The sequence below is a fragment of the Lissotriton helveticus genome, chromosome 7 (genome assembly GCF_964261635.1).
Source record: "Lissotriton helveticus chromosome 7, aLisHel1.1, whole genome shotgun sequence".
NCBI lineage: Eukaryota > Metazoa > Chordata > Amphibia > Caudata > Salamandridae > Lissotriton > Lissotriton helveticus.
Window position 1 is genome coordinate 1,301,179,164 of NC_136068.1, and position 26,408 is coordinate 1,301,205,571.

At 46.7% G+C, this 26,408-nt stretch overlaps 1 protein-coding gene across 9 annotated transcripts in view; it reads right to left on the reverse strand.

The window, feature by feature from the left end:
- The window catches only part of EXOC7 (exocyst complex component 7), a 339,430-nt gene that overhangs the window by 134,330 nt on the left and 178,692 nt on the right, over positions 1–26,408 (reverse strand). For all 9 annotated transcript variants that reach the window (XM_078654573.1, XM_078654571.1, XM_078654569.1 and 6 more), the window contains 2 exons: positions 16,161–16,223; positions 13,911–13,977 (listed from right to left, as the gene is read on the reverse strand). In XM_078654573.1, the coding sequence (XP_078510699.1) occupies positions 13,911–13,977; positions 16,161–16,223 (130 nt within the window). The remainder of the gene's footprint in view (positions 1–13,910; positions 13,978–16,160; positions 16,224–26,408) is intronic.

Here is a 26,408-nt window from a genome sequence, read left to right on the forward strand (position 1 = left end):
TGAGAAAGAACCAATAAACGAAAACCATGGAAAAGAAGGACCTAACAGCCAGGTTGTGGAAATGACAGTTACTAACGACACAGAATCCCCATCCTTAATCACCACCCCTAATGTGGCCACTGCCCCTGATAGACGCTTGGCTACAATAGTGACTAGGGAAAACCTTGCCCTCATTAGAATAACCTTCCCAACTGACTATAAGGGCACTAACCCGGAAACCAGTAGGAACGCAGGGGGCAGTCGCCGCCCGGAGAATTTGTTCGACGCAAAAGAGGGCCCGCTAGCAATGAGGCAAATAAGTAAAGCACGAGAAGAGAATCGATCAATCGTACCACACAAACGTCCCCTGCACAGCGCCCAATCTTCCCCCGGAAACCGCAATTCGAACAACATGAAAGTCTCCGGGCCTCGGAACCAAATGTACCATCGCCAAATCGTCAAAATTGGTGACAATCCACCAATGGCAAAGGAGGATGCTCCCAACGTAGGGAAACTGCTCTTTCTCCCTGAATTTGAACAGCAAGGCCCGCAAGACTACTTAAACCGTGGGAATATACTCCGTTTAACATCAGCCATCCCTAGCCTTGGCTACCTCACTTCAGCAGACCTCCTGTCGATTGAGTTCATAACATCGGAGGACGATCCAAAAAAAGAATGCACAGTCACAACATGGAGGGAGGCTGGAATGGTAACTCACATCCTATCTGAAATGGCTAAATTTAACGAATGGGGAATCCTCTTGAAGGAAATGGTCTAGGCAGCGTATCCATCTCCTCTCCTAAGAAGGCAAACCAAGAGCGTAAATTTGCCACCAAGGAGTCGACCAACGCACTCGGTCCTACAAGGAGCAAGGGGAGCTGGAGCAGCAGACAACGTTGCAATTGCTACTCCCAAATTGAATGCCCAGCAAGTCAACCAATACTCCAAGCTACGTCATAAACATTCTTTCTTGGAATATTGCGGGTGCCAAAGACGTCATGAACAAAAACAGCAAAGCCGCCAATTGGGATTCCTATGCAATTATAGCCTTACAGGAAACGTGGCAAACCGACCCAATTGATATACCTGGCCGCCTGGGCTATCACGTAAGCGCGACCCGCCTCCAGCGCTTTGGGCGAGCCTGTGGGGGCCTCTCTGTCTACATATCAACATCTTTAAATGTCAGAGCAACACAATCCCCAGACTCAACTGCGGATATGCAAATCTTAAAATTAGAGAGCATAACAACGGCTATAACCAGAACCCTAAATTTAATGAACATATACGCAAACCCAAAAAAATCTTCCAAAAAAATACTATTCCAACGTATTACTTGGGTAATCAGCAACATGCGCTTAGAGCATCCAGACTGGGAGATAATCCTCACGGGCGACTTTAACGCAAACCTTTTACAGGCTCCGGAGGACGAAGTCAACATTAATGCTGCAAATGAAATCTGGAACGTTTTGCCGCAGGCTATTCCCCAGGTAGTGAAGAAGGACAAGGAGGGTAAACAACTCATGTGGGACCTCGAAAACCTTGGTCTCCGAGCACTAAATGGAAGAACCAATCAAGATAACCCCCCTTCAATGACCTACATCGGCCACAAATCCTGTTTGGTACTGGACTATACATTCGTTACTCTACCCCTGCTCAGCCAAATACAAAACTTTCACATCATCTGTTCCCTGGACAGCGACCACTCTAAACAACATCTTGAGATGGCGACGGAAATACCCGAACTCGAACTAGTTCCCATGTTACCAGGCAACCTTACAACGACCAATTTGAAGCGGCTCAAGTGGACAAGTGAATCTCTTCCACAAATAGCTAATGACGTCAAAATACTATTAGAAGATCTTCTGACTGAGAATGCCCTGAGCCCGGTCACTTGGAATAATTACTTGATGCAGCTCCCTAGGACCAACTCAAGCAACATAACAAGATCCGCTGCTAAACTTAGGAACCCATTTAATAGATCAGCACTACCTTTAAAGAGACACCTGAAAAAACGTATACGTCAGGCACGCGGACACACCAAAAATTCTAGTGTTTGGTCAGCCGTACGCAAGGTTAGGACCCAATATAAGAAATTAATATGGTCCGAAAAACAAACCCTTCAAAATGAGTTCTGGTCCAAATTACTGCACAACATCAAGAGAGCCGACTCGCGGGCCTTCTGGCTGCAAGTTAACTCTGTAAACCGGACAGCCCAACCAATAGGCATGGCCTACATAATCGAATCCCAATGGTCCCAACATCTAACGGACACATTCTCAATCAACAACAAGAGTGCAGCTACCTTCTTACCCCCCGAAGCAACAGATGACACAGTGCGGGAAGTCACTGCCTCAGTCCGCTTAGGGACCAGTGCAATGGGAAACGGTCCAATGGCTTCATGGACCAGGCATGATGGCGAACAAAGTATTTTAAAAAATAATTGGAAAAAGCAGGCAAGACAGCGCCCCAGGCCCTAACGGAGTCCCACAAGCCATCTACAAGACTGACCCGCAGTATTGGGCTAGTAAATTCAGCTTACTGTTTCGAACAGTAACTAACACAGGCAGTATTCCTGAGAGCTGGAGGGGAGCCATTATATCGCCAATCTATAAAGGCGGCGAGCTCAAGGACCCAAATAACTATCGCCTGATTGCTCTCCTTGACGCAGAATCAAAATGCTACGCGTCACTGATTCTAGCGGACCTGGCTGAATGGTCGTAAACTAATAGTAAAATACCTTTGAACCAAACCGGCTTCCGGCGCGGCATGGGTACAACGACGAATGCCATGGCCCTAAGCCTTATTGCTGAGAAAACTCTACAGAACTCCTACGATCTTTATACCTGTTTTGTAGACTTTAAAGCGGCATTTGACCGTGTCAACAGGCAAATGCTTTGGGCAAAACTAAAACACCAGGGCCTACCGGACTCAATTCTCTCGCCCATCATTAACCTCTACACTGAAACCTGGATGTAGGTAAAAGTCGACAATGGGCGACGTCTGACCAGGAAGATCTACACTGTTGACGGACTAAAGCAAGGATGCGTCCTGGCCCCATACCTATTTAACTTATTTATGAGCGATCTGGCAGAAAGCCTAGACAAGGTTAACGCACATCCTCCTAAGTTAGGCACTCTTCGCCTTACGCATTTATCGTACGCGGACGATGTGGTACTCTTGAGCCAGACAAGAATCGGCCTGCAACGTCTGTTAGACGACTTGTCCGCCTATACAAAAAGGAACCTGTTAACCATAAACATTAAGGAAACAAAGACAATGCTCATATCACGACGACGCAAAAATCAGCCAACTTTTCGACTAAACAACGACCAGCTGGAATCCGTCAATGACTATAAATATCTGGGGGTACACCTAGACAGGCATTTAAATTTCCTGGTACATTTCAAAGCCATGGAAAGAAAGGGGGCGGAATTATTGCATGCCTTCAGCAACTTGGAAGCTGAACTAAAGGGCCCTCTTGTCTCCCCCCTGGTAATTACAATGAAAGCCGAATTACTGCCTACAATAGCGTACGGGAGCATTCTGCACCATGGGAAAAGCGCCACCCTCCTGGAGAAAATACAAACTAAAGTCTACAAGCGGGTCTTCTTTCTGCCGAATAATTCTTCCCCAGCACAAGTCAGACTCGAATTTGGACTACAATCTCAAGTCTTACTAAAAAAAAATATGAGGCCATTAAATTCTGGTACTACGTTTGGAGGAACAAGGAGAATAAAATGAATGGTGAACTTTGGGGAGCGATCCAGACAAGCCCGAACTCTGAGCACTCAAAATATCTAAAGCTCTCACTAGAGGAAACTGAGCTCGGATCACTGTGGGAAATAAAACTCCCAAACACTTCGTTCAACCAGGTAGTCAAAAGGGCCGCCAAGAAGCACTCGTTCCTCAACGACAAAATAACTTTTAGTACCCGGTCTCACGCCTGGATGATTATTAGATCGTACACAAGGCCAGTGCCAGCTTCTTATCTAGACACGGCATTCTCGTTGAACCTTAAACGTAAATTCCTCCATCTAAGGATGGGTATCTTACCCACACGACTAGACCAACCTAGATGGAGACCACAATTAACAAAGGAATGTGATCTCTGCGGCGCAGGCAACCAAGACTTTATACACATAGTCTGTATCTGCCCAGCTATGTACTACGGACGGCGCCACTGGCTCAAGGACAAATTCAACGAGCTAGGAGTCCGTACCTGCCGGTCCGCGATAGTCCAGGCTTTATGCTCAGCGGACGACCAACTGATCTGTAGATTAGTAAAATTCCGGGACAGCTTCGTGGAGAAAACAAGGCACGCTGCCGCTTGCCGGACTTCCATTGAGACTTAAGATCATTGCTGATAGATAAATCTGTATCGCAGCAAATCTTGCTACGACTGGTCGGACTCCTTGCATCGTAAATCTCTTTGTAACGCAAATTTCTCTTTTATCTCCTTTCCTTTTCCCCTTCCTATTTATTTCCTTGCTAATAATTTAAGAATTCTATTTTAAATGCTGTCGTATGCCACAAATTGTAATGGTTTTGATTAACCGAACAATAAAGAATTTACTTGCTAAACCCTCACATATTTATTGTTTCATACTTTATCATTGGGTCCCCTAGCTTGCTCTAGGAGACATCATGGATTGACCCTGCGTATCTTTGCAAAGTTTTAATTTAGGGATACACTGTGGAGAAGGTAGGATTATTATGGTAATCTTTTGTGTATATAACAGGAAAACAAAATTAAAATGTGGGTCTGCTACCAGTCAGAAAATAACTAATTTATGACTGTCTGATTGGCTTCTTGCTACTGGATTCGGGTTGAGCTTCACTCCTCGTTTTCAGAGCTTGTCTATGGTCCCTTGGGGTCACTTCTCCTTCCAGCTCCGCCTCCATTAGTTGACAGTAGATGTTACACAATCTTTGTTTTCTCTGCCGCAACATCTTTTGGTGTGGGTTTGTTTCTTTGTCAACATGCCCTCATTTTGTGCAGTATAGGTCTGCGAGACTGCAATATTTCGGTTTGTGCATTTACATTTTCCTGTCTCTCTGCATCAGTTTTTATTCCCTATAGTTTGAGCATTTCATTTACCGCACTTAATACTCTATTGAGGAAATGGGCAAGTCTAGCCGCACTTGCATTCCTCAGTCCTGTTCTGTGTTCTTTTCAATCTGAGCAGGAGGTCCTCTGGCCACTCTCAGATTTCTCGGGACGTTGCCCTTATGCATCTCTGTATGTGATGTCCTGCAAATTCTTACAGAGGACCCCAAATGCAGATATTATTCCCATGGGGACGGTTTTGTAAGTCTTTTAGTTTAAGTTGTAGTAATGCATTCCATTCCTGTAGTTCCTGTATGACTCCCAAAAACCTGATATTGCTTCTCTGATTAAATGTCCATTAATTTGTGCACACCATTTACTCTAACTCCAAGCAAGTTTAGGTGCCCCATCTATTCTTTAAAATAGGAAATTAATTCCTTTTTTAGTGTCCCTACCTCCGTTTTGATCTCTGAAAGGAACTGCTTCACCCGTTCATATGCAGGGTCTCCTTTCAATGGTTACGATCGGCTTCATATTAGTCGAGGGCTCTGTGAAATGTGAAGTTGCGACCGATTCTTCTCTCTTGGTCCCCTGTTGTGAGAGTAAGTCTTTGACCAATGGTTCGAGTTTTTCTCACGCACCAGCCATACTTAAGATTTGCAACCAATCCATCTCGAGTGGTGTCGGTCAAGGGGGAGGCCGGTTTTGTTTTGTACTTGCTAGTGTATGTGCACTCAGAGCGGTTCCCCCACCCCCTCCCATCAACATTCACTTGCAGGAGTGTTTCAGGGGGTTACTTTAAACCCTTGACCGAATTATCCAGGTTTTCTCTGAGTCTGTAGGTCTTTCCTTTATTTCCTTTGTTGTGGGGAGAAAGGGATTCAAGAGTATTCCCTTCAAGGGAGGAGGCGGGGAGGTGCTAGAGAGCCCACAGCTAGATCGCCGCACATTAGTGCAGCTCCCAAGGTTGGCGTCTGAAAATCCGTAATTCATCCGACCATCTGTCTCGCTCTGAGCTGAAATATACTCCCCAAACTGCCTACTGCACTCTGCGTGGGGGTAAAATCGCTGGACAGTGCAACATAATACAGAGATACGGCAGAGAGAATAGCGCGGCCGGGCCATGGGTTCGGTGCTGTAGTAGGCTTCAGATCGCTGCATCAGTGCTGAGACCTGCAGCCCTTTGGTCAAAGAATTTAAGCAGCGGCTGCTGCGGACACGGGAGAGGCTGAGGCGACCTTGCGAGAAGCTGCGCAGAGGATCGAGTTTAAGCAAGCATAATCTTACCCAGCAACTCAGCAGATGAAGGTGAGACCTCGTGGGCCGCGCTTGCAAATTGAGACTGCGGCGCCAGCCTAATGATAGTGGATGCAGCAGTAACTGCAGGCTGGAAAAGCACTGGGAAGTGCGACACATAGTGAAGAGGCAAAAGTGAGGCGAGACCGGGCTGGGAGCTGAAGGCTGGAGTATATGACGCAGATGCCTTTAGATTGCTGCACCAGGGCCGAGGATCCAGCCAAAGTAACAGTGGTGTCTGCCCAAGGCACAACTAGGTGGAGAAGGCAACGCGACTGAGGAGAGTGACGGCGGGACCCTGCGGGATGTGCTTGAGGGTCGGGGAAGCGGCACTAGCCTGACTGGAGTAGACGCAGCCGTAAATGCAAGCCCGAAAAAGAGGCACCCGTTAGCGGTACAGTGAGTTGTGGAATCCGATTGCGTGGGGCAGTCGATAGTGACATTCATATAGTGGCGGCTATTGAGCAATATGAGACTAGCTGAACAAGAAAGTAATAAATTGTGATAACACCTGCTCTAGGTGTAAGGCCTACAGATTACATGTCCAAGCCCCATTCTACTGATACAACACTGTGTTGCAGGACGTTATCCACTGTGTGGTACTGGGGTTCTGAGAACATTAGCATCAAAGAGTGTTGCCATTGAGACTTGCAAGCACCATTATTACTGGTGGATTATACTTAAATAGAGGAGTGAGGGAGCCACAGTGTAGCAAAAAATACCACTGACTAGCATATCAGTGCCGGTTGACACTTACCCCCACAGCTGGTATTTTTACCTAGTCAGGATGAGAATGAAAAGTACCAGACAGTAGACCTCACCTATAACCCACCCCTGCTGTGGCTCGAGCAAGAATTGCGGGCAGCTATTGCAAAAACATTAGATAGAGATGTATTGTGGCTCCACTGCTAAAGCTCATCATGGGGAAGGCGGATAAGACGCAAGCAAGGCTCACCTTTGAAATGAGAGGCTCAGCGAAACACCCCCAGACATTAGAGCGGAGGGGGAGAGCCCACTAAGACGATGGATGGGAGTACCCTAGAAACAACACTCCTGGTCATGCAGAATAGCTTGCAATCTATAGACAGAAAGATTGATACACTAAATATACGTATTGATAACATGGCAGCAAAAATCAACAAGCAGTCTGTACGGATTGCCGAGACTGAACAAAGGATATTGAAGGCTGAGGACGAGCTGCAACCTGTAAATTCGAAAAGCTTGAACATGGAGCGCGTCCTGGCAGTCATTCAAGCAAAAAATGAAGATTTGGAAGCTCGCTCTCGCCACAATAACATACGTATATTTGGGGTGCTGGACTCCACAAACTCCGGTAAAATGGAAACCTATATTGAGAGCATGCTGGCGACGATATTGGGAGCAGAGAACTTGCCCCAACTGCTGGTGGTGGAGCGTGCGCACCATGCACTCATAGGGAGACCCCAGCGTCCCATCAATGTGAAACTCTTGAATTATAGGGATAGAGATGCAGTGCGCTGGCTGCCAGAGAAAAAGGAGAAGTCTAATATTAGGCAAACCAGATCACTTTCTACCTCGATTTCACAGCTGCAGTACAGTCGGCTAAGAGAGAGTTCATGCCGGTCAAGTGCCAGCTACAAAAAGCGAATATTCCATATGCCATGCTATACCCAGCACGCCTTTGTGTGGAACATCGAGGCCAACAGAAGATCTACACAATGCCTAAAGAGGCTAAATAATACCTAAAGATACTATCGCCTGATAGGCAAGCTCAAAGCACAGCGATATAGACGATGAAGACGTTTAACCACTTTGACTGAACAGTGTGTCCCACCTGGAGCTGTGTGGGTGCATTGGGAGGACATCTGAGAGCATGGCGGCGATCGTGCCGTCATGGAGGGCAGCAGATAACTGCAGACAGAGTCCGGTTGACTGGAGATGGTTAATTTTTGCGGCTAAGAACCACCACCTTACACCTGGTGGGAGACTGGGAACCTGGTGCACCCCCATGAAGGAGCACCCCAGATGAGCCTAGCACATTGTGCTACAAATTCTTGTTTTTGTGTGTAATGCTAATGCTGAAATGAGTATGTTAATTATAAACCAGGCATATCTTTGGCCAGTTGGGGCTGCTGAAGTGGGGGGAGAATGTTGGGTTGTTTATATGTTGTATACTCACTCACTACATACCAAAACCCACACATTACATATATAGAGTCCCGGAAAATACACTCGCAGCAACATAAAGTACATTCGGCATTCCCACGGGAACGAGATGACAAGCCAAGGAGATAGCATTAAATGAATCACATGGAATGTATGTGGTCTTAATGATCCTCGTAAAGTGAGGTTGGTGCTCAGATTTTCAGATAGACATAATATACACATAGCAATATACAAGAAAACACTGGGACAGACACTCGGATTGCACTGTGGGCTCACATTGGTCGCTGTGTCAGTTAGCCTCCTCCTACTCCACGTACTCGCAGGAGTACTATCATTACTCAAACAGGGGGTCCCTTTTGCACCTGTGACTCACTATGCAGATGATCAGGGCAGGCTTATATTTGCATGAAGAATGCTGTTGGGCACGGCTGTTACATTAGTTAATACTTATGCACCAAATACAGATGACCTTGCGTTTTTTAAGAAAACCTGGAGACAGATACTCTTCGCCTTGTCAACACATGTCATTTGGGGAGGGGATCTCAATACATATTTCAACCCGGGGGAGGATCGCTCTGCCGATACAGAGTGGCATGGGAAGTGGGCAGCCAAGGTGATTCGGGATGGGATGGAGGAGTATGGCCTAGTCGATGCTTGGCGACGGAGACACCCTACGCAGAAGGAGGACACATTTGTGTTCTCTGTCCACGGCACGTGGTCCAGATTGGCATACTGGCTCACATCTATTGAAGTATGCCAATGGATAGAAGAGGTACGGCATCTGCACAAAACGTTATCAGAACATACGACGGTTCTTTTCCGGCTGAAGTTGCCGAATGTTGTCAGGGCCGGACTGGCCGTAGTTGGCACGGGGCGTTTTCCAGGTGGGCCGCCAGTGTGGGGCCCGGTTTTGGACCCCTGGGGGCGGTTTTGTCACAGGGGGGCAGTTTTGCAGCACATAACGGCCCCCTGTAACAAAAGCAACTGCAGTGCTTTACACACGCACCCCCACATCCCACCCCCCATATGCCCGCGACCGGTCCAACTCAATTGCCAGGGCCAGTATGCATTCCCAGTCCTGCCCTGAATGTAGTCCCGGCACCAGTCACTTGGCGTTTTCACCTGGCAGCACTCCTAGATGCAGCCTTCAAAGAGGAGTTGAGGAGAGCAATGGTTGAATACTTAGCATTAAATATAGTTTTTGTCGCTAGTAGGAGCTCTCTGCGGGAAGCTTTCAAAGGAACAATACGCGGTACATGCACTGGCACACAGGTAGGGGTACTAAAAACCTTAAGGACACAGTTAAAAAATACTGAGGATACACTTAATTCCCTGGAGATAGGATATGAACATCAACCGACAGAAGGGATATTGGCATCTATTAGGAAACATCTGACAAAATTTGAGATGCTGGCAGAGCAAGAGACACAATTCAAGGCTAAGCGACAATTTGCATGGGCATAAGGTGAGGGCAGGAGACCTGGACACAGCCTCGCTCAAAAACTGAAATTACATAGGGGCGAGGACTCTGTGGTCCATTTAGTTGACGATGAAGGCACCTCCACTACTCTAACTCAGATATTTGAGATTATATAAGTCACTGCCCTCTACTTCACCAACCGAATTTGGTCAATACTTGGAGGAGGTGGCACTGGCGTGGTTTTCGCCAGGACAGAGAGAATACTTAGTTCAGCCAGTGACAGTTGAAGAGGTTAAGGAGGCTATCCGAACCCTACCGAATGGTAAGGCACCCGGTATACATTTAATTACTGGGAAATATAGTATATTGAACTGCTAGCCCCACAGCTACAGGTGGTGTATGAGGAGGCCCATCTCAGCCACACACTACAGCCATCCCTGAGAGAGGCTCTGATTGTGGCAGTGCTGAAACCAGATAAGGCCCCGGAAAGGTGCAAGACCTATAGGCCACTTACTGATATAGATGCCAAGATCCTAGCCAAAGTACTTAACAGCCCTGATATCCCACTTAGTGTTGCCGGTCCAGTCAGGTTTATACCTACACATAACCTGCGCACAATAACCGCGCTGTTACAACAGCCTGAGCCCACGTGTTTGATGTGGCTAAAGCCTTTGACTATCGCGTGGACACACACGTTTGTAGTGCTAAGCCGCATGGGGATGCCAGAGTCGTTTTTAAAATGGGTTTGTATCTTATACGAATGTCCTACAGCACAAGTACGTGTCATGGGCACACATTAGGTGTTATCAAAACTGGTGTAGGGAGCGGCAGTGTTGCCCCGGTCGCCACTCCTATTTGCGCTAATAAGTGAGCAACATGCCTGCATTAACCAACAGAAACATGCTGCTGCGGCCCTTAGATTCCACTTGCCACCATTGAGCATTTCACTATATGCAGACAACATGGAGTTATACATAAGAGAACCATCCTCCTATCTGGCCCGTTATTAGAGAATATGTAAGATTTGAGTAATACTCCGGTTGTGTATTAGTTGGATGAAATCCATCATTTAACAACCAACACCAGAAACACAGTGCTGCGAGATTGAATATCTACTGGAGTGGGCAACAGCTCCTGTTAAATACTTAGAGGCATGGGTGGATAGGGACCCTACCGTTGTGATACGTGACAACTATGGTAAGGCGATGTCTAGACTGGAGGATCAAGTGGCACGATGGAGGACACTCCCACTCTCTTTGGCAGATAGACTAGCTATCATTAAAATGGTGGTACTACCACAATTCTTATATCTATTAACATTCCAGTAGTGCTCTCCGATTCTTTCTTCAAGCAACAGCGATCTCTGTTAATCACACTATTAGGGGCAAGTAAGAGGCTGAGGGTCAGCTGGTAGGTTCTCTCTCTATGGTACAGAGACGGGGGGTTTGCGTCCCAGATTCTAAACAGTACTATCTGTGCGCGCAGGCACACTTTGCGCACTTCTGGTACACAATGCATGATTTCACGCTTAATGTTGCAGTCAAGCATAATGACGCCGCCCCAGTCCCACTCAGAGCTATTCTACAGCACAAGCGTAGTGAGATTCCAGGCACCAAGATAAACACTTTGCACACCACATTGACTGTATGGCGTGTGCTGGTTAGGCGAGCAGGGAAGGCAATGCTTCTGGTACATAACCCGGACATAACGATGACACAGGAAAGTAGATTGCTCCAGCTGCTACGGGAGGTGAGGCTACATACTACTGGCGATTTCTACAAGAATGGCAGCTATTTGATATTGTCGGATGCACCGGCGCTGCGAGATAACACCCCACTATTCACCTTTCTTTACTACCGACTACGAGCAGCAGTGCAGATGCACAACCCACACTTTCCCAGAAAACCAGCTATCCTCATGGCACTACATGTGCTGCTCACCAGTACGACACGCCAACACCTTTTCACCAAATTATATGCTGCAGCACAGAAGGATGGGGCACGGGGAGGTGGGAAGGGATTGGTGAAATGGAACGCAGAGTTGGTAAAGCCCATGGGGGAGAAGATTTGAGATACTATTGTGAACAATTAGCCAGACTAACATCGAATCGTAACTTACGAATAACATAGTTTAAATTCCTCCACCAAATGTATTAAACCCCAATGCAATTATAGAAATATGGGTAAAGGGTGAATCCAACTGTGTCCGTTGTGGGGCCGAAGAGGCAGACTTTATACATCTGGTATGGTGCTGCCAGCGAGTAAGGCAATTTTGAGGGCACGCCACAGACCTGAAATGGTAGGAAAGCGAGTGGCATGTGAGCCGGCCGTTTCTCTACTGGGATTACTAAAGGACTTAAGGTCACTAAATAAGAAACTACTGCCTGTAAGCTTACTGTTAGCAAAACGCAGAGTGGCACTGCATTTGGGGAATAAATCTCATCCTTCAAAGACGGTGTACGGCGTGGCTGGCTGACATGGCACATTGTAAGAAACAACTTGAACTATAAGCTGAGGAGCAACCAATTACATCCAGGCAAAAAGATTATTGGGGGTCACTAGTGGCTTATTTGCAATTAAACATCAGGAATGGTGCGTTAGGCGTTGAACAGAAAACACTAAAGTGCGATCATTCAAGATATATACAATATCTGAAATCATTAAATTGCACTAAATATGAATGTGCTGACAATCGCAAGACCTATATCTGTTTTAAAACAAAAAAAAAATGGGGAGTGAATGTAGACATGATTTGTAATGGTAATGATAATGTGTGGGGTACTGTTGGTATATGACATATGTTGATTCTATGTTATGTGTATCATGATATACTGAATATAAAATTTAAATAAAAAGAGTATTCCCTTCACGGGAATCTGTCTCACAATCCCAGTCTAACTCAATTCTCTGGTTGCGATATTTTGCATGTTGTTTGCCCGGCTGTGTTCGTGTATTTAATGAAGCAGCTTCCACAGTTCATGCTCAATGCTTGTTAATGCATCTTCTCCAGCACAGTGGGTGGTGGGCATTGTGGCTTTGGCATGGACCGCTTCAACCTTTGAATGCACAGCATCACCTAGCACTTTCATTTGTTCACTGCTGTGTGCATCACAGCTTCAAGGCATTTCTTCTGGTTGACAGTCTAGTGCTTTGGAGCAATGCCTGGAACCTTAGTGGCAACTCTATGCTCTTCCCAAGTACCAGGAGGTGTTTTAGCTTCCCGGGGCTTAGGAACAACTGTACAAAAAACTGGGAGAGGAAAACTCAAAGCAGGCATCTATTCCATTCTTGCCCCAGCCATCAAGAATGTACTTTGTGAAGTTCTTAAATTCAGAACCACCTCCACTCTAAAACAGTCTTTCACTAGGGCTTCCACTACTGGATGAAACCTTATGTTTTTGGAATTAAAAACACAGATCTTGCTGTCTATAATTGCTTAATTAGCTTGCATCAATTTACCTAGCAATAGCTCAGCTCCCAACATGTTATGTATTTCTTATCTTCAATACTTCTTTTACACACATTAATCTCACCTCTCCTTGGGCAACCTACTGGTATTTCTTCGCTTGGGGCACTGCATTATCTTTCAGTCCAGGTGCACAACTAAAGAATATCACGTAGATGACAAACATGGCAGCAGAGATAATGGCCCAGCAGCACAGTTTTGCAGCTATAAAGGACCAAATAAGGTAGATGGGGAAATGTTTCTTGTTTTCTTAGTTTATTGTAAAATCATCAAAGAGTGCCATCCTCATGATGGAGAATATTTCCATGTAAAAACAGGAAGAAAACTGCATACCTGAAAAGCATGCATACACTAGCTATAAAGCTTTATTACAACTGAGGAGAGAAGTACGCTTCTGCCTGACCTCACCTTTCAGCCCAAGAGCAGTGTCATACTTAGGATGGAAAGAAAAGCATCACACACAGGATGGAGAGGGCAGCATACTAATATGTAAGATGGTGTATGCATGACTGAGATAGAAAATGCAACAAGAGGTGGTGCTCAGAAAGGTGCAAGTACCTTGGGAGGCCAGCATGGCACCAGCAGTTTCTTGGAAATCGAGGAGCTGCTGGAGGAATAGGATTGCCTACAAACAAGATCAAAAACAAAGAAGACACGATATTTAAGTGCGCAATTCAATTCCTTGCTCCTGTGCAGAGGTAGAGACAAATGTACTACTGCATAATTACATTTCTTTTCTCCACAGAAAAATGTAATCAAGAGGAAAAGAATATAAAAATCAAACCACACCACACCCAAACAAACGTATATTCTATGCCATGAAACACATGCACAACAATCCTTGATGGTAAGCTTTTTTCTGTGCATAATTGTTCTCTCAAACCCCTGCCGATTAAGAAAACTGCATAGTTTACGTTTGATTAGGCAGGGATGCCAAAATTATTGGGTCAAGCAACACAATCCCGCTGGTAAGTGCATCCCTGTACCACGCAAGTACAAGTTTTTGCCCCCACATTAGGGGAATAACCATGCTGAGCCAAAGTTACTGGATCCCACTCTGTATGGTTATCCCCTATTTCAGGGATAATTGCACTTCCATTAACCACCTGGCCTGAGCAGCTGGTGAATAGGAGCTGTGGGGGTGAAGGGAGTTGTGGTGTAACGGGTTGGAGTTATGTGGAGAGAGTATATGGGCTTGCTGGGGCAGCATTGTATGCACCTCGTGTCTTGTGGTTGGGGATCAGTGGCGGCCTGAACTGTGCTTTTGCCAGCAGCCTCTGTCTGACCCACTTTTAATTTATCAGATGGTGTTTCCGCCTGTCTAAGGCTGGCCTAGTCTTCAAGCACCTGGTAATCTTAAGTCAGGAACAGTGAGGCAGATGTGATTGGGTAGACCAGTATCCCACGCAGAGGTATTGCTTTCTCCGACCTGTAATAAGGCTCCAAGTCTTTTCATCGGCTACTAAAACAGGAAGATGCATGGTTATCTGCACACTACTTTCCACAGGGGGAGACTCAAAGTGACATTTCCAATGTTACACTATTTAAAGGTCAGTGGATAAACACTTTTATTTAGATGCCTTGTTTTTTTCATGTTAAACATGCACATGGGTATTTCAAGACTGCAGTTTGCTTAAAAGACAGTGCGGCTGAGAGAGGAGAGATATAATTGAATTGCCCCCAAAAGGAAAGATAGACATTTTGTCCTGCAGATTTAGGTCCAATAGAATAGAAGGCATTTCTAGAAAGCCATGTTTACAGATGCAAAATCTATGGGTTCAAGAAAACTAAGAATGACCAATAATGGCTTTTGTCTGATGGTACATTGCTGTACAACCATTTAAAGCAATGCAATGTCCATGCACTGTGAGAGGGGACCGAGGGAGGCAAACACAGAGGTATGATCCACACGGAGTACAGGGAAAAAAGAGAGCTCAGAGACTGGGAGAGAGCAGACCCGAGACCCATACTAGGAGCTACAATGCTCCATGGGGTCTGGAAAGAGACCTTCAGACAGCTACTACAGCCTTTACATTGATCTTGGAAAGCTAAATTTAAATGGCAATTTGGTAAGAGAGCAGATAGAGACCGCCTACAAGAGAGGTCCAGAGTATGTTACCAGGCTTTATGATGGTCATGCCAAGTACAGAAAATTAGACCCGACCCAGACAACCATACCACCTAAACCTTCCAGGGGTGAACTGAAGGATATAGATTTTAATGTGATTAGTGGCAATGTATGGGAGTAAAAATGTTTTAAAAGACGAGTTAAGAACTTCAGAGTCATAGAGATGAGAAACTGGAGTTGAACATCGCAGGCAGCAGAGTGGTATTAGGATAGAGATAAGTTAGTTAAAATAGGTTGACTACAAGATACAAAAGCCACCAAAACCCCGTGCCAAGAACAGCCTTGCCAATGGGAAGAACTGAATACTTAGAGAACCATGAATACTCCTATTACAGTGGTGGTTAGGAGGTTAGGAACCATCAGGGAGAGTATGTGGAATGCCAAAAAGCAATGCCTGGAGCTGCAGAGCACAAGTGGTGAGTGGAGACCGATGGGGAGGAGAATGGCTACCTAGTTTAAAGCTGCCATACCAAGAAGGTGAGTAAGAAGAGAACACAGTAAGGAGATGCAAAATTCAATGAATAACAGGAAGCTTAACATTTTACAAGAGTATTTTAATCACCCCAGTGTCAGGGAGAAAAGAAGATCCAAGGCAATGCAGAGATGTGATACCCCTGAAGTTACCAAGAGTTCCGAGTCATGACCAGAATTGATCTTTTATTGGGAATACTATTACTTACGTTACTTGTGAGTTCATGCACTGTGCCATCCTTAGGCATATTGTACTCCTTGTCTGGGTCATTCTGCAAACAAAGCAAATATTTGGGAGGTGACTTCATGTACACAAAAGAATCATGCACATGCATGAGCTCAGTGAGATGAACAGGGGGGGGGAATTAGCCACAAAATCATCGAACGCACAAAGATTCTCTGTAGAATACCCAAGGATATACAGAAATGGGTGCAAAAATAAAAAACCCAGGAAGGTAGACATGGAGAGACACACAAAGACTAAATTAATACCAGTAAACAAAAACATCAGTTTCAACTGGCAGATGAGGTGAGAGTTGGGAAGATGTAAATGTGTACAGACATGAAAAAGGTAGATACAAAAGTTAGGGTACGGAGAGGAGACCAGGCAGGAATAAAACACACAAAAGGGCACACTGTTGAGGAAATGTGGATATATGGACAAATGTCTCAGAACTATTTTTATGCAGTATTATTCAACAATGTGAAGAGTTACATTTCCTTCTTGAAAAAGAGAACAAGAGATTACTTGAGAAGTGAAATTCCCAGCATTTCGATGAACACATTTTTCATCTACATGTAGGAGTGACTTTCAAATGTTGACATTATGCATATATATCAAAGTAAAAACAAAGTGAGAACTGCCACAGAGGTTTTTTAGAAAGAGGTAAATACATCTTTGGAGCATTTGTTCATCTTTCTAACACTTTAAATTTTAACAAACAGTCAGAGATGGTTAAAGACACACCAGAAGCACTGTGCATAGTACTAGGTGGAAGGAAATGGTATGGTTTGCTGTAGCTGACAAAACGTCAGCAATGATCGCCTTGATCAAATGTTTCAATGTGTACATTTTATATGCATATTTTTCATCGGGAAGTAAGGTCAGCGCATTTCCGCACAGTACAGAAAACAATATCACATTGCATGAACACATTTGTTTACACATGCTATCAATAAAGATGGTATAACCTAAAATCAGTTAAATATGAATAAGCCAAAAAAACTGTTCAATCCAAGTTTAAAGCAAACACCTGAACATTCAATATCCTCCTATAGTGCAACTAACTGGACATAGTAGTGAGATCCATTGGTTGCTAATTTCAAATGATTGTGATCAACTAAAACACTTATTGCATCACATGTTCGAAGACAGAAAATAGATACAGTGCAGATAGCGTCCACAGCCACATAAACACACAGAACACCATAAACTCACAATCAGACTCTGGACAACTGCATCACAATAAATATAAAAAGCAAATAAGGAAGAAAAGGATGTCCTAATCAGGCATCCATTCCTATGGTTTTAACCTTGTCTTTATCCTTTAGCACAAATCGTATGAACAACATCTAATTTCACATTTTTAAAGTGGTGAAATGAATTGATTACCAACAGCTTACTTTCAGTAAATTTGACTTAATGAGGGAAAGCAATAAAGATATGATGACTTTGCGACTTACTTAGCATGTATTTTTTGTAAGGTGAAGAAAGTCAAATAGGAAGGTTCAGGTCTAGAGGATCTCCGAAGATTGGTCCACAACAGGGGACCTTGTACTGAGAAGCACCTCTTTCCAAAGTAGAATTTATAATAGGCTTGGGCCACTAAAATGCCGGATATGCCGGATATCATATATATTACAGGGGGAACCCGATTAACCCATAGGCATCTGGGTAAATAATACAGTAAGTAAAGAATGTGAAGCCTACGGAACAATTACACATATATTTTTTCAAGAACAGATACCGTAAATTATCTATTCTTCAATACAGTTATACAGAATAGTATAATTTACTTTTTCAACTCCAGTCAGTGCGGACACCATGGAAGGTGTTGGATTTTAAATCCAACACCTCTCCCCCCCCCCCCAAGTCGTTGTTCTGACTTGCAGAGTAACAGTATACGGAATCACAATGCGGTCGTTATAACGACCGCGTTCTGATTACATGCGTGGTAAAAGATTTGTTCTAAACGTCCAACACCACGTAGGACAGCCCCTGGTCGTACTTGCACATGGCACAGGAAATTCCTCTGGTGTGGGAATGTATTGCTTCGCACTCCCAGACAATAGAGGATACCACCCTCACACAGAGAGACTCAAACACGACGAAGCAATACACACACCACCACCTGGAAAGGGATTTCACTTTATAAAATAAAGTGCATCAAAGACTGTTCTCAGAATAAAGCTTGGGGTTTTATTTATGTAATGCTCTGTAACAGAAAGGCTTTCCCAGATGTCAAATGAACATAAAAAATATATATATATATCTCTATTTTTTTATGTTCATTTGACATCTGGGAAAGCCTTTCTGTTTGAGAGCATTACATAAATAAAACCCCAACCCTTATTCATTGTTATGCATGAGAGTGAGAGTGTGAGAGTGTGAGAGTGTGAGAGAGTGAGAGAGTGAGAGAGTGAGAGAGTGAGAGAGTGAGAGAGTGAGAGAGTGAGAGAGTGAGAGAGTGAGAGAGTGAGAGAGAGAGAGAGAGAGAGAGAGAGAGAGAGAGAGAGAGAGAGAGTGAGAGTGGGAGTGAGAGAGAGAGAGAGAGAGAGAGAGAGAGAGAAAACACACAAACACACACACTAATGCCACACTTGGCAAATGCAACTGTTAAATGCAAGACAGTCAGAATTAAAGATGATATGAGCCAACTTCATAATACTTCCCAATGTACAACAAAATGCACAACATAATGCACATTTGAGTACCACTGCTTAGAGGGCGCTAGGTGGCGCACTAGCGTATGGAAGCCTTCCCGTAAGGCTCTCGCATTCCGGCGGCATTTATCAGATATGAATCCTCTTACAGGCGACTGAACGGGCTGTAACTGCAACTGGTGATACGTGACGGTGTCCGACACCTGTATGCCGAGTTTGGAAGCAATCGGAGCACAGTGGAAGTGGCTGGCTGCCTCGGAAGTTCTGGCGGGCTGATCGCGTGAAGGTGACGGAGTGTTCGATCGACAGCGTCCTTCAGGCGAGTCCGTGGCTGAGACTGCTGCCCCAGGCCCCGAGATAGAGTATCGAGGGACGTGCCTTTATCATACAAGCCGGGTGGAGCGCGGTGCGGTTTGCTGACGGAGGGGACGGTTCGGCTCCCCCCCCCCCTCCCCCCACCCCCCCGTGAGCAGTTGATACTGCCAGAGAACCTATGAACTGGAGTACGTTGGAGCCACTACTGCTCGAGATGGTCGGGGCTCGCCTGTTGATGGCGCGCAGGCTGAAAGTATCCTTGCATGCCTAGAGCACCGGGTGTGACCTACGCTCCGCTCCTTCCCCTACGAGAGGCAAAGATCTACATCTGGAGACCCGCATGAAGGGTGAGTGAGCCGCTGAGGAACTGAGAGCGAGATAGGGGAGATTGAGGTCGGAGCCCAAGATGGCGGCCTGTTGCCGGGACCCCAAGAGATCGCACGACCTCTGAATTGCTATTGACGCGCTTGACTGTGCAGCTTAGCGGGAGGAGTCCGGGGAAGAGGACAAGCTACAGGCATTCATGTAGGGGTGACCACAGTGGAGGGTCAACATAACTGTGTGGGCTCCTCAGTGATGGGTTACCGCTTTCTTGCTCCTCTGTGAAGCGGCCAGAGAACAGTGAAGTTTGCTCCGGGGCACTGGAGGCCTGGGTCAGAGGATCGGCGCCATTTTGAACTTGGAGGCGATTACCTGGGTAACTCGTAGAGTACAGTACGCCCCCGACATCACAAAATAGCCAGTGTGGGACTTTGAGCTGCACGTAGTGTACTGGGAGTTGAGGGGCGGACGGACAGAGACCGTGGAACGAACCGTGCTGCTGGTACCCCCTGCGAACTTCTGCCCTGCGGCTCTGATTGCGCATTGCACCACAATTGACGGGCTGCCTGGAGACTTACAGTGGAACCTTTCGCTGGCGTGAGATTAGCTGCACTGTTACGCAGTAAGGATGGGTCGTTCTGATGCGAGACAACCAAAACTCACTTTTGACGCTACCAAGAAGACGACTCCAGCCGGGAGGGCCCAACACAGTCCGGATGGCACGAATGGAGCGGTGGGAGAATCATCGGAGGCAACGGGAAACCTACAAGAAGTCCTGCGCGAGATGCGTCAGGGATTTGCAACGATTGCAGACAAAGTTGATAGAATATCCTCGCGAATGGATGCTGTAGTGCACAAATTGGATGCCAACGAGACGCGTCTGAAGGACGTAGAACAGAGGATTTCTGACTCGGAGGATACTACTACGAGACACACCACGCAGCTCACTAGAATGGACAACCTACTGCGGATTATTGCATCCAAGAATGAGGATTTGGAAGCGAGGAGTAGACGTAATAACATACGCATAGTGGGCCTTCCGGAGACAACCAATGTGGGCAAGATGGAGGAATACATTGAGAAGATGTTATTGACGGCGATAGGCTCAGAGGTTTTTTCCCTGCATTTTATAATGGAGAGGGCGCATCGATCATTGGCCCCTAAACCAAAACCAGGTTTACCTCCTAGACCTATTATAGCTCGGCTATTGAATTATAGGGATAGGGATGCGGCCTTGCGTGCGGCCCGCAACGCGAAATCCCTCTCATACGATGGCAATTCCTTTACAATATACCCAGACTTCACGCCCATGGTACAAGAAGAACGACGGAAGTTTATGACTGTGAAGGCAAAGCTTCGGAATATGCAAGTGGACTATGCATTACTGTACCCGGCTCGTCTTAGGGTTACATATCAGGGTCGACAAAAAATGTTCACGAATCCTCAGCAGGTAGAAGATTTCATTAAAAGTTACAAGCGGGCGAACAGGAATGCCGAAGGGGCGGAGGATGGTCCGGATCCATTGCTTGGGGAGATGGAGGAAAATGAACAGCGAGTTGTCAGACATTGGTCACAGCTGGTAACTGGGGCTCACCATATAGGTGTGTGGGACTGGACATCTTAAAATGTAGTTACTGGCCGGGTAAGGGATTGCACAGGAGTATTACTATCTGTTTCTCCTTCATATGTACGAATATTGGGAAGCACGGGTAACTGTGTGGGCCTCACCATTCCTTTTGCTCCCTTACCATTGTTATATAGACTGTTGATAGTATTGCTAGCGGATGCAGTACCTGAGTTGCCTGTGGTTATACCGCTGGACACCCCTCAAAGTCACTGGACCGGAATGCGAGGCATACAGTGCTTTTGGCTACAATGAGGGGGATTAGTGTTGCCACCTAGACATGGTCCCTGACGGGAAACACCCACAAGTTTCATTGTTTGTTTTTTTTTGTTGGTTTTTTTTTAGAACCTTTATTGTCACTTCAAGTACATACAAATATGGGCCTACAACCACCTCGGCCGGCCGCTAGTAAAGTCATAAGTACAGCAAATCAATGTAGAAAAATACAGCAGCCCGAAAATGAGGGTCGAAATAGTGTCCAGGAGAGAACTTGTATTCAAACGCACTGTACGAGAATCAGGATGTGAGAAGGTTCATTTTACAAGAAAGAAAAACTCAGAATCAATGCCATACGGTCATACATGGTCCTACAGTAGCAAGCATGAAACAGGAAATCCGCATATAGTACTAATACGTCTGAAACATTGGGGGTAAGGCACCAGAGTCAGGATAAATGTAAAAACAAACACATTACGGAGCAGCTGTACCCCACCCCTCAAGACGAGACATACTGTAGGAGACACGGAAAACGACGACACCAAAAAGAAAGAAAGACAAAGGGCCATAGAAACAAAGAAAAGACAAATTAGCAGACCCCATCCCCCTACCCCCCACCCAGCACCCCTGCAGAAGGCCACGGCCTACCCTCCCCCAGCAGCGTGCCTGTCGCCCTAAACGAGAGACCCGAAATATAGAAAAAGGGAAAAAGAAGAAAAAGAGGAAAAACGTGGGGAAGGGCCATCGATCTGGCCACCCGGCCCCCCCCCACGACTGCGCACAATAAACGTCCCAACAGCAACATCAGAATAGACACGGAAGACATTAATCACCGATAACACAAGCAAGAACATACCCGCCGAGTGTCCCCCAAATCACAGTCAGCCAACAATAAGTGTCACTATGAACTAGACGGTCTCAACCCAGGCCCCTTCCTATCAGTAGTACCAACATACGTCCACTGATCCGCCAGCATACAGAGCAGAGTGGAGGGTCCAAACAATTCGGGCGGAGCGGGCAGCGCTGTTATTCCATGGGACTTCAGCCACCTGAACCCAGCCGAGTATGTATGGCGGAAATCCGTCAATGTCAGTATCAACTCCGGAAGCATCCTCCAGTCCGAACACAGTCTCACCAGCCAGGGAAAGAGAGTCACACCATCCGGCAAGCGCAGAAGCGCCACCAGGGCGGCACAAACCATAGACCGACGTTGTTTCCCCTGCCGCCGAGCAGAGAAGTGCCCCGATGAGGCACTCACATGTACAACAGATCTGTCCAAAGGAATCTCATGAACCGGGTCTCGCAGCGGCTCCACGATCTTAGGCGTAGCTGGAGCACTCATCACTGACGCAGAGTCGGGCCCATCGCCGCCTCCATGAGATCGAACTATGCCCGTGTGGAACGGTGGGACAACAATGGCGGCCATCCTCCTTCCCAGATCCCGAGCGTCCCGGATCAGGGTCGTATGCAGGGTCGTTAACGCAGCCAATATATCTCTGAACGTGGGTTCTGTCTCGTATCTCCAGACCCCAGGGCTCTCCCTCACAGCGGCTTCTCCGCCTGGATGTGGCCTGCGGAGGAGGGCGCCGCCCGCCATCTTAGCTGATCCGGCCTCGTCTTTCTCCACTTCACTCGGGACCGGGCCCCACACCAGGGCGCAACAGGAGTCACCACGAGGATCTCGAAAGGCAAGGCAGGCGTCCCAGCGAAGGGTCGCCAAAAGGCTAAACAAAATCTCCGCCGCTCCCTGGGAGCCGCCCGCCGATTACGGGAAAAGCCATCGATCCTGTCCGGATACAACACTGGAAGGGGGGCCAAGTATCATGCAGTCCCTTCGACCCTGCTTCACCGCACATCCCACAAGGCACTCCACAAGATGGACTGGGTCGGCACTGTCGTCATTGGCCCATCAGATCTCCGGCGCCCTCCGGCCGGCTCCTCGCCCCCACCAGAGGCCGCTGTTGTCGCAGTCCCGGTCGGCGACCTTCCACACTCGACACCCCGGGCTCAGCTCTGTGAAGGCCGCAAAACAGTCGGGGACATTTCCACGGGCCTGCCGCACGGAAAAGCCTCAGGAGCAAACGGTCAGTGAGAGGTGTCCTTCGCCTACTTAAATATGCCGTTATGGCTCAGGATAGTTGCCAGGATGTATGCGCGGGGTGAGAAGGCTCACAGAGCCGAGTGTCTACGCAGCCATCTCGGTCGCCAGCACACAAGTTTCATTGTTGAGTGGGGAATGCACTAGCCCTTGTTCTCGGTGCAAATGTGGGAGGGTTGGGGAGGGTACATGGCTGGCAAGTTGGGGTTTGTGTCAGTGGGAGGAGGGCGGGTCCGCAGTGCTGGCGGAAGAGCAAGTGGAAAGGAGGTCACTTGGGAGGGAGGGTAGTTTGGGGCAGTTAGGGTTTTTTTTTCCACAGAGGGGGATGGAGAGGGAAGCGTATTGGAATGCTGAGTTGCATACTTATGAGTGTACATATTTCTGGTTGCTAGGGCCAATGTTGATGCAAATGTCGGGTCCGTTGAATAGTGCGATACTCTGCACGAAATTGATGTACAGGTACTGGGACTTGGTAAGAGTTGGCAGGTGCTAAAAGCATAACGAAACTCACGGTATTGTCCTGGAATGTGAGGGGGTTAAATGATGCCAGGAAGTGTCGGAGGGTGTTGGCTTATCTGGAACAGCATCAAATACAAGTCGCATTATTGCAGGAAACGCACCTAAGCCCGCGTACTAATTATATGTTTGCTGGCAGGTGGGCGGCGATCAGAAGTTTCTCTTCGTATTCCGCGTTTGCCAGGGGCACTGTGATCTTAATCAAAAAGAATGTACCTTTTACGAAAATGGGAGAACTTAAAGATACAGAAGGGAGATTTGTCATATTGTGGGGCAGGCTGGGTACTGATACCATCACCATAGTAAATTGTTATGGTCCTAACATAGATACGCCTGAATTTTACACGCTGCTATGGGGAAGAATACTAGACACTGGATCGATGCATTTGCTATGGGGAGGGGACTTCAATGTTACGATGACCCCTGGTATAGACAGGTCTGATGGGAGCCTTCATTATAATAGGCGCGCTAGGGATGCATTGGAGGGCATATTGGAAGAAGGAGGACTAATAGATAGCTGGAGGTTTGTAAATGCTGGGGTTCAGGAGGGAACACATTTTACCGCACACTCCAACACATGGGCCAGACTTGACTACTGTTTCCTGTCTCGGGATTGATGACTAACTTGGGCAGAGTTACTCACTTACCACGGTCCTACTCGGACCATTGCCCGGTACTGGTGCAGGTGTCGATCCCAGGCTTTAATAGGGCTGCGCCGGTGTGGCGGATGCAACCCATGGCACTTCTGGATTTGCAGTTTAAAACAGAGCTGGGGGAGGAAATTGCAGAATTTTTCCCACGTAATCGCGGATCAGTGGATAGTGTGGAAACCATCTGGGAGGCGTTTAAAGTGACAATCAGAGGATATTATATATCAAAGAGCTTTGGAGTACTGAGGGATATTCGAGGGACGCTGGGGAGATTAGAAAAAGAATTGAAGGAGTTGGAAGAGAGGATGGCTCGAGAACCGATGGGTCCCATACATAAGGAATTTAGAGACAGGCTCACGCAGTATGAGGAAGAAGCTGATAGGGAGGCTAAGTTTAGGGGCAAACATTGGCAGGCACGGGGATACTGCGAGGGTGAGAGGCCTGGTAGAGCTTTGGCGGAAATCACTAGACAGCAGCGGTACAATACACACATTCTGGAAGTACGTACGTCAGAGAGGGAAATGTTTCGGGGGACGAAGGGAATACTAGGCTCATTCACAACACATTATGAGGGGCTGTATGCCACGCAACAGGCAGGGGAGATGCAATTCGAGAGTTTTTTGGATGATGTAGCCTTATGCTGGCTGAGTGACACTCACAGGCAGTTTCTTGGGGCCCCTTTAGAGATTGATGAAATACGCGACGCAATTATGTCCCTGAATAATGGTAAGGCGACTGGGTCGGATAGCCTGCCGGGGGAATTCTATAAATGTTATATTGATACTATGGCGCCGGTGCTAAAAGAGGTCTTTAAGGAATCTTTGGAAGAGGGCAAACTACCGAGGTCGATGAGGGAGGTCGTAATCACTTCTTTGCTAAAGCCAGGCAAAGACCCTGCTGAATGTGATTCGTACAGACCATTATCATTAATCAACTGTGACGCGAAAATACTGGCGAAGGTGTTGGCTACTAGGCTCTCCTTGCTTATGACCGCGATAGTTCTTCCGGATCAGGCAGGTTTTGTCCCGGGGAGATCCACGGCCAGTAACTTACGTACTCTTTTCTCTCTGATTCAAACGATAGCTCCGGACCTCCCTGTGGCGGCCATATTCCTTGATGCGACAAAAGCATTTGATTCGGTCGAATGGAGCTACCTTTTTGCCGTGTTGCACAGGATGGGGTTCCCCAAAATTTTTGTGGCATGGATTAAACTACTCTATACGGATCAGATGGCAAGAGTGCTCATTAATGGCGAATTGTCGGACCCAATTTCACTCACCAGAGGCACTAGGCAGGGGTGTCCGCTATCCCCACTGTTATTTGCAATAGCGATTGAGCCTTTGGCGGGTCGTATCCGACAATTGCACAAGCACAGTGCTTTTAAGTGTTTTCAACGCCAGATTGACATTTCACTCTATGCTGACGACCTCACACTGTATGTTGTAGATCCACAAACTAATCTCAACGCCTTACTCAGGGAATTCTTGGTGTTTGGTCGACTGTCAGGCATACAAATAAACTGGAGGAAATCACAGTTTTTTCCCCTTACTCCTGCAGTGACCAGATTTGTATTGGACTTTCCATTAGAGTGGTGTGATTCTGACCTGAAATATGTAGGGATTCAGATTTCGACCGTTAAGGAAGAAACACTGCGACTGCACTGCCATCACTAAACTGACGGAGGATGTCACACGGTGGACATCCTTGCCTTTCACCATGGCGGGCAGGGCTTCACTAATTAAAATGGTGGTCTTACCTCGGTTTTTGTACCTCTTTCAAAACATCCCATACTATCCAGGTGCATTTTTTTTCAAAACACTACGTTCCGAGCTAC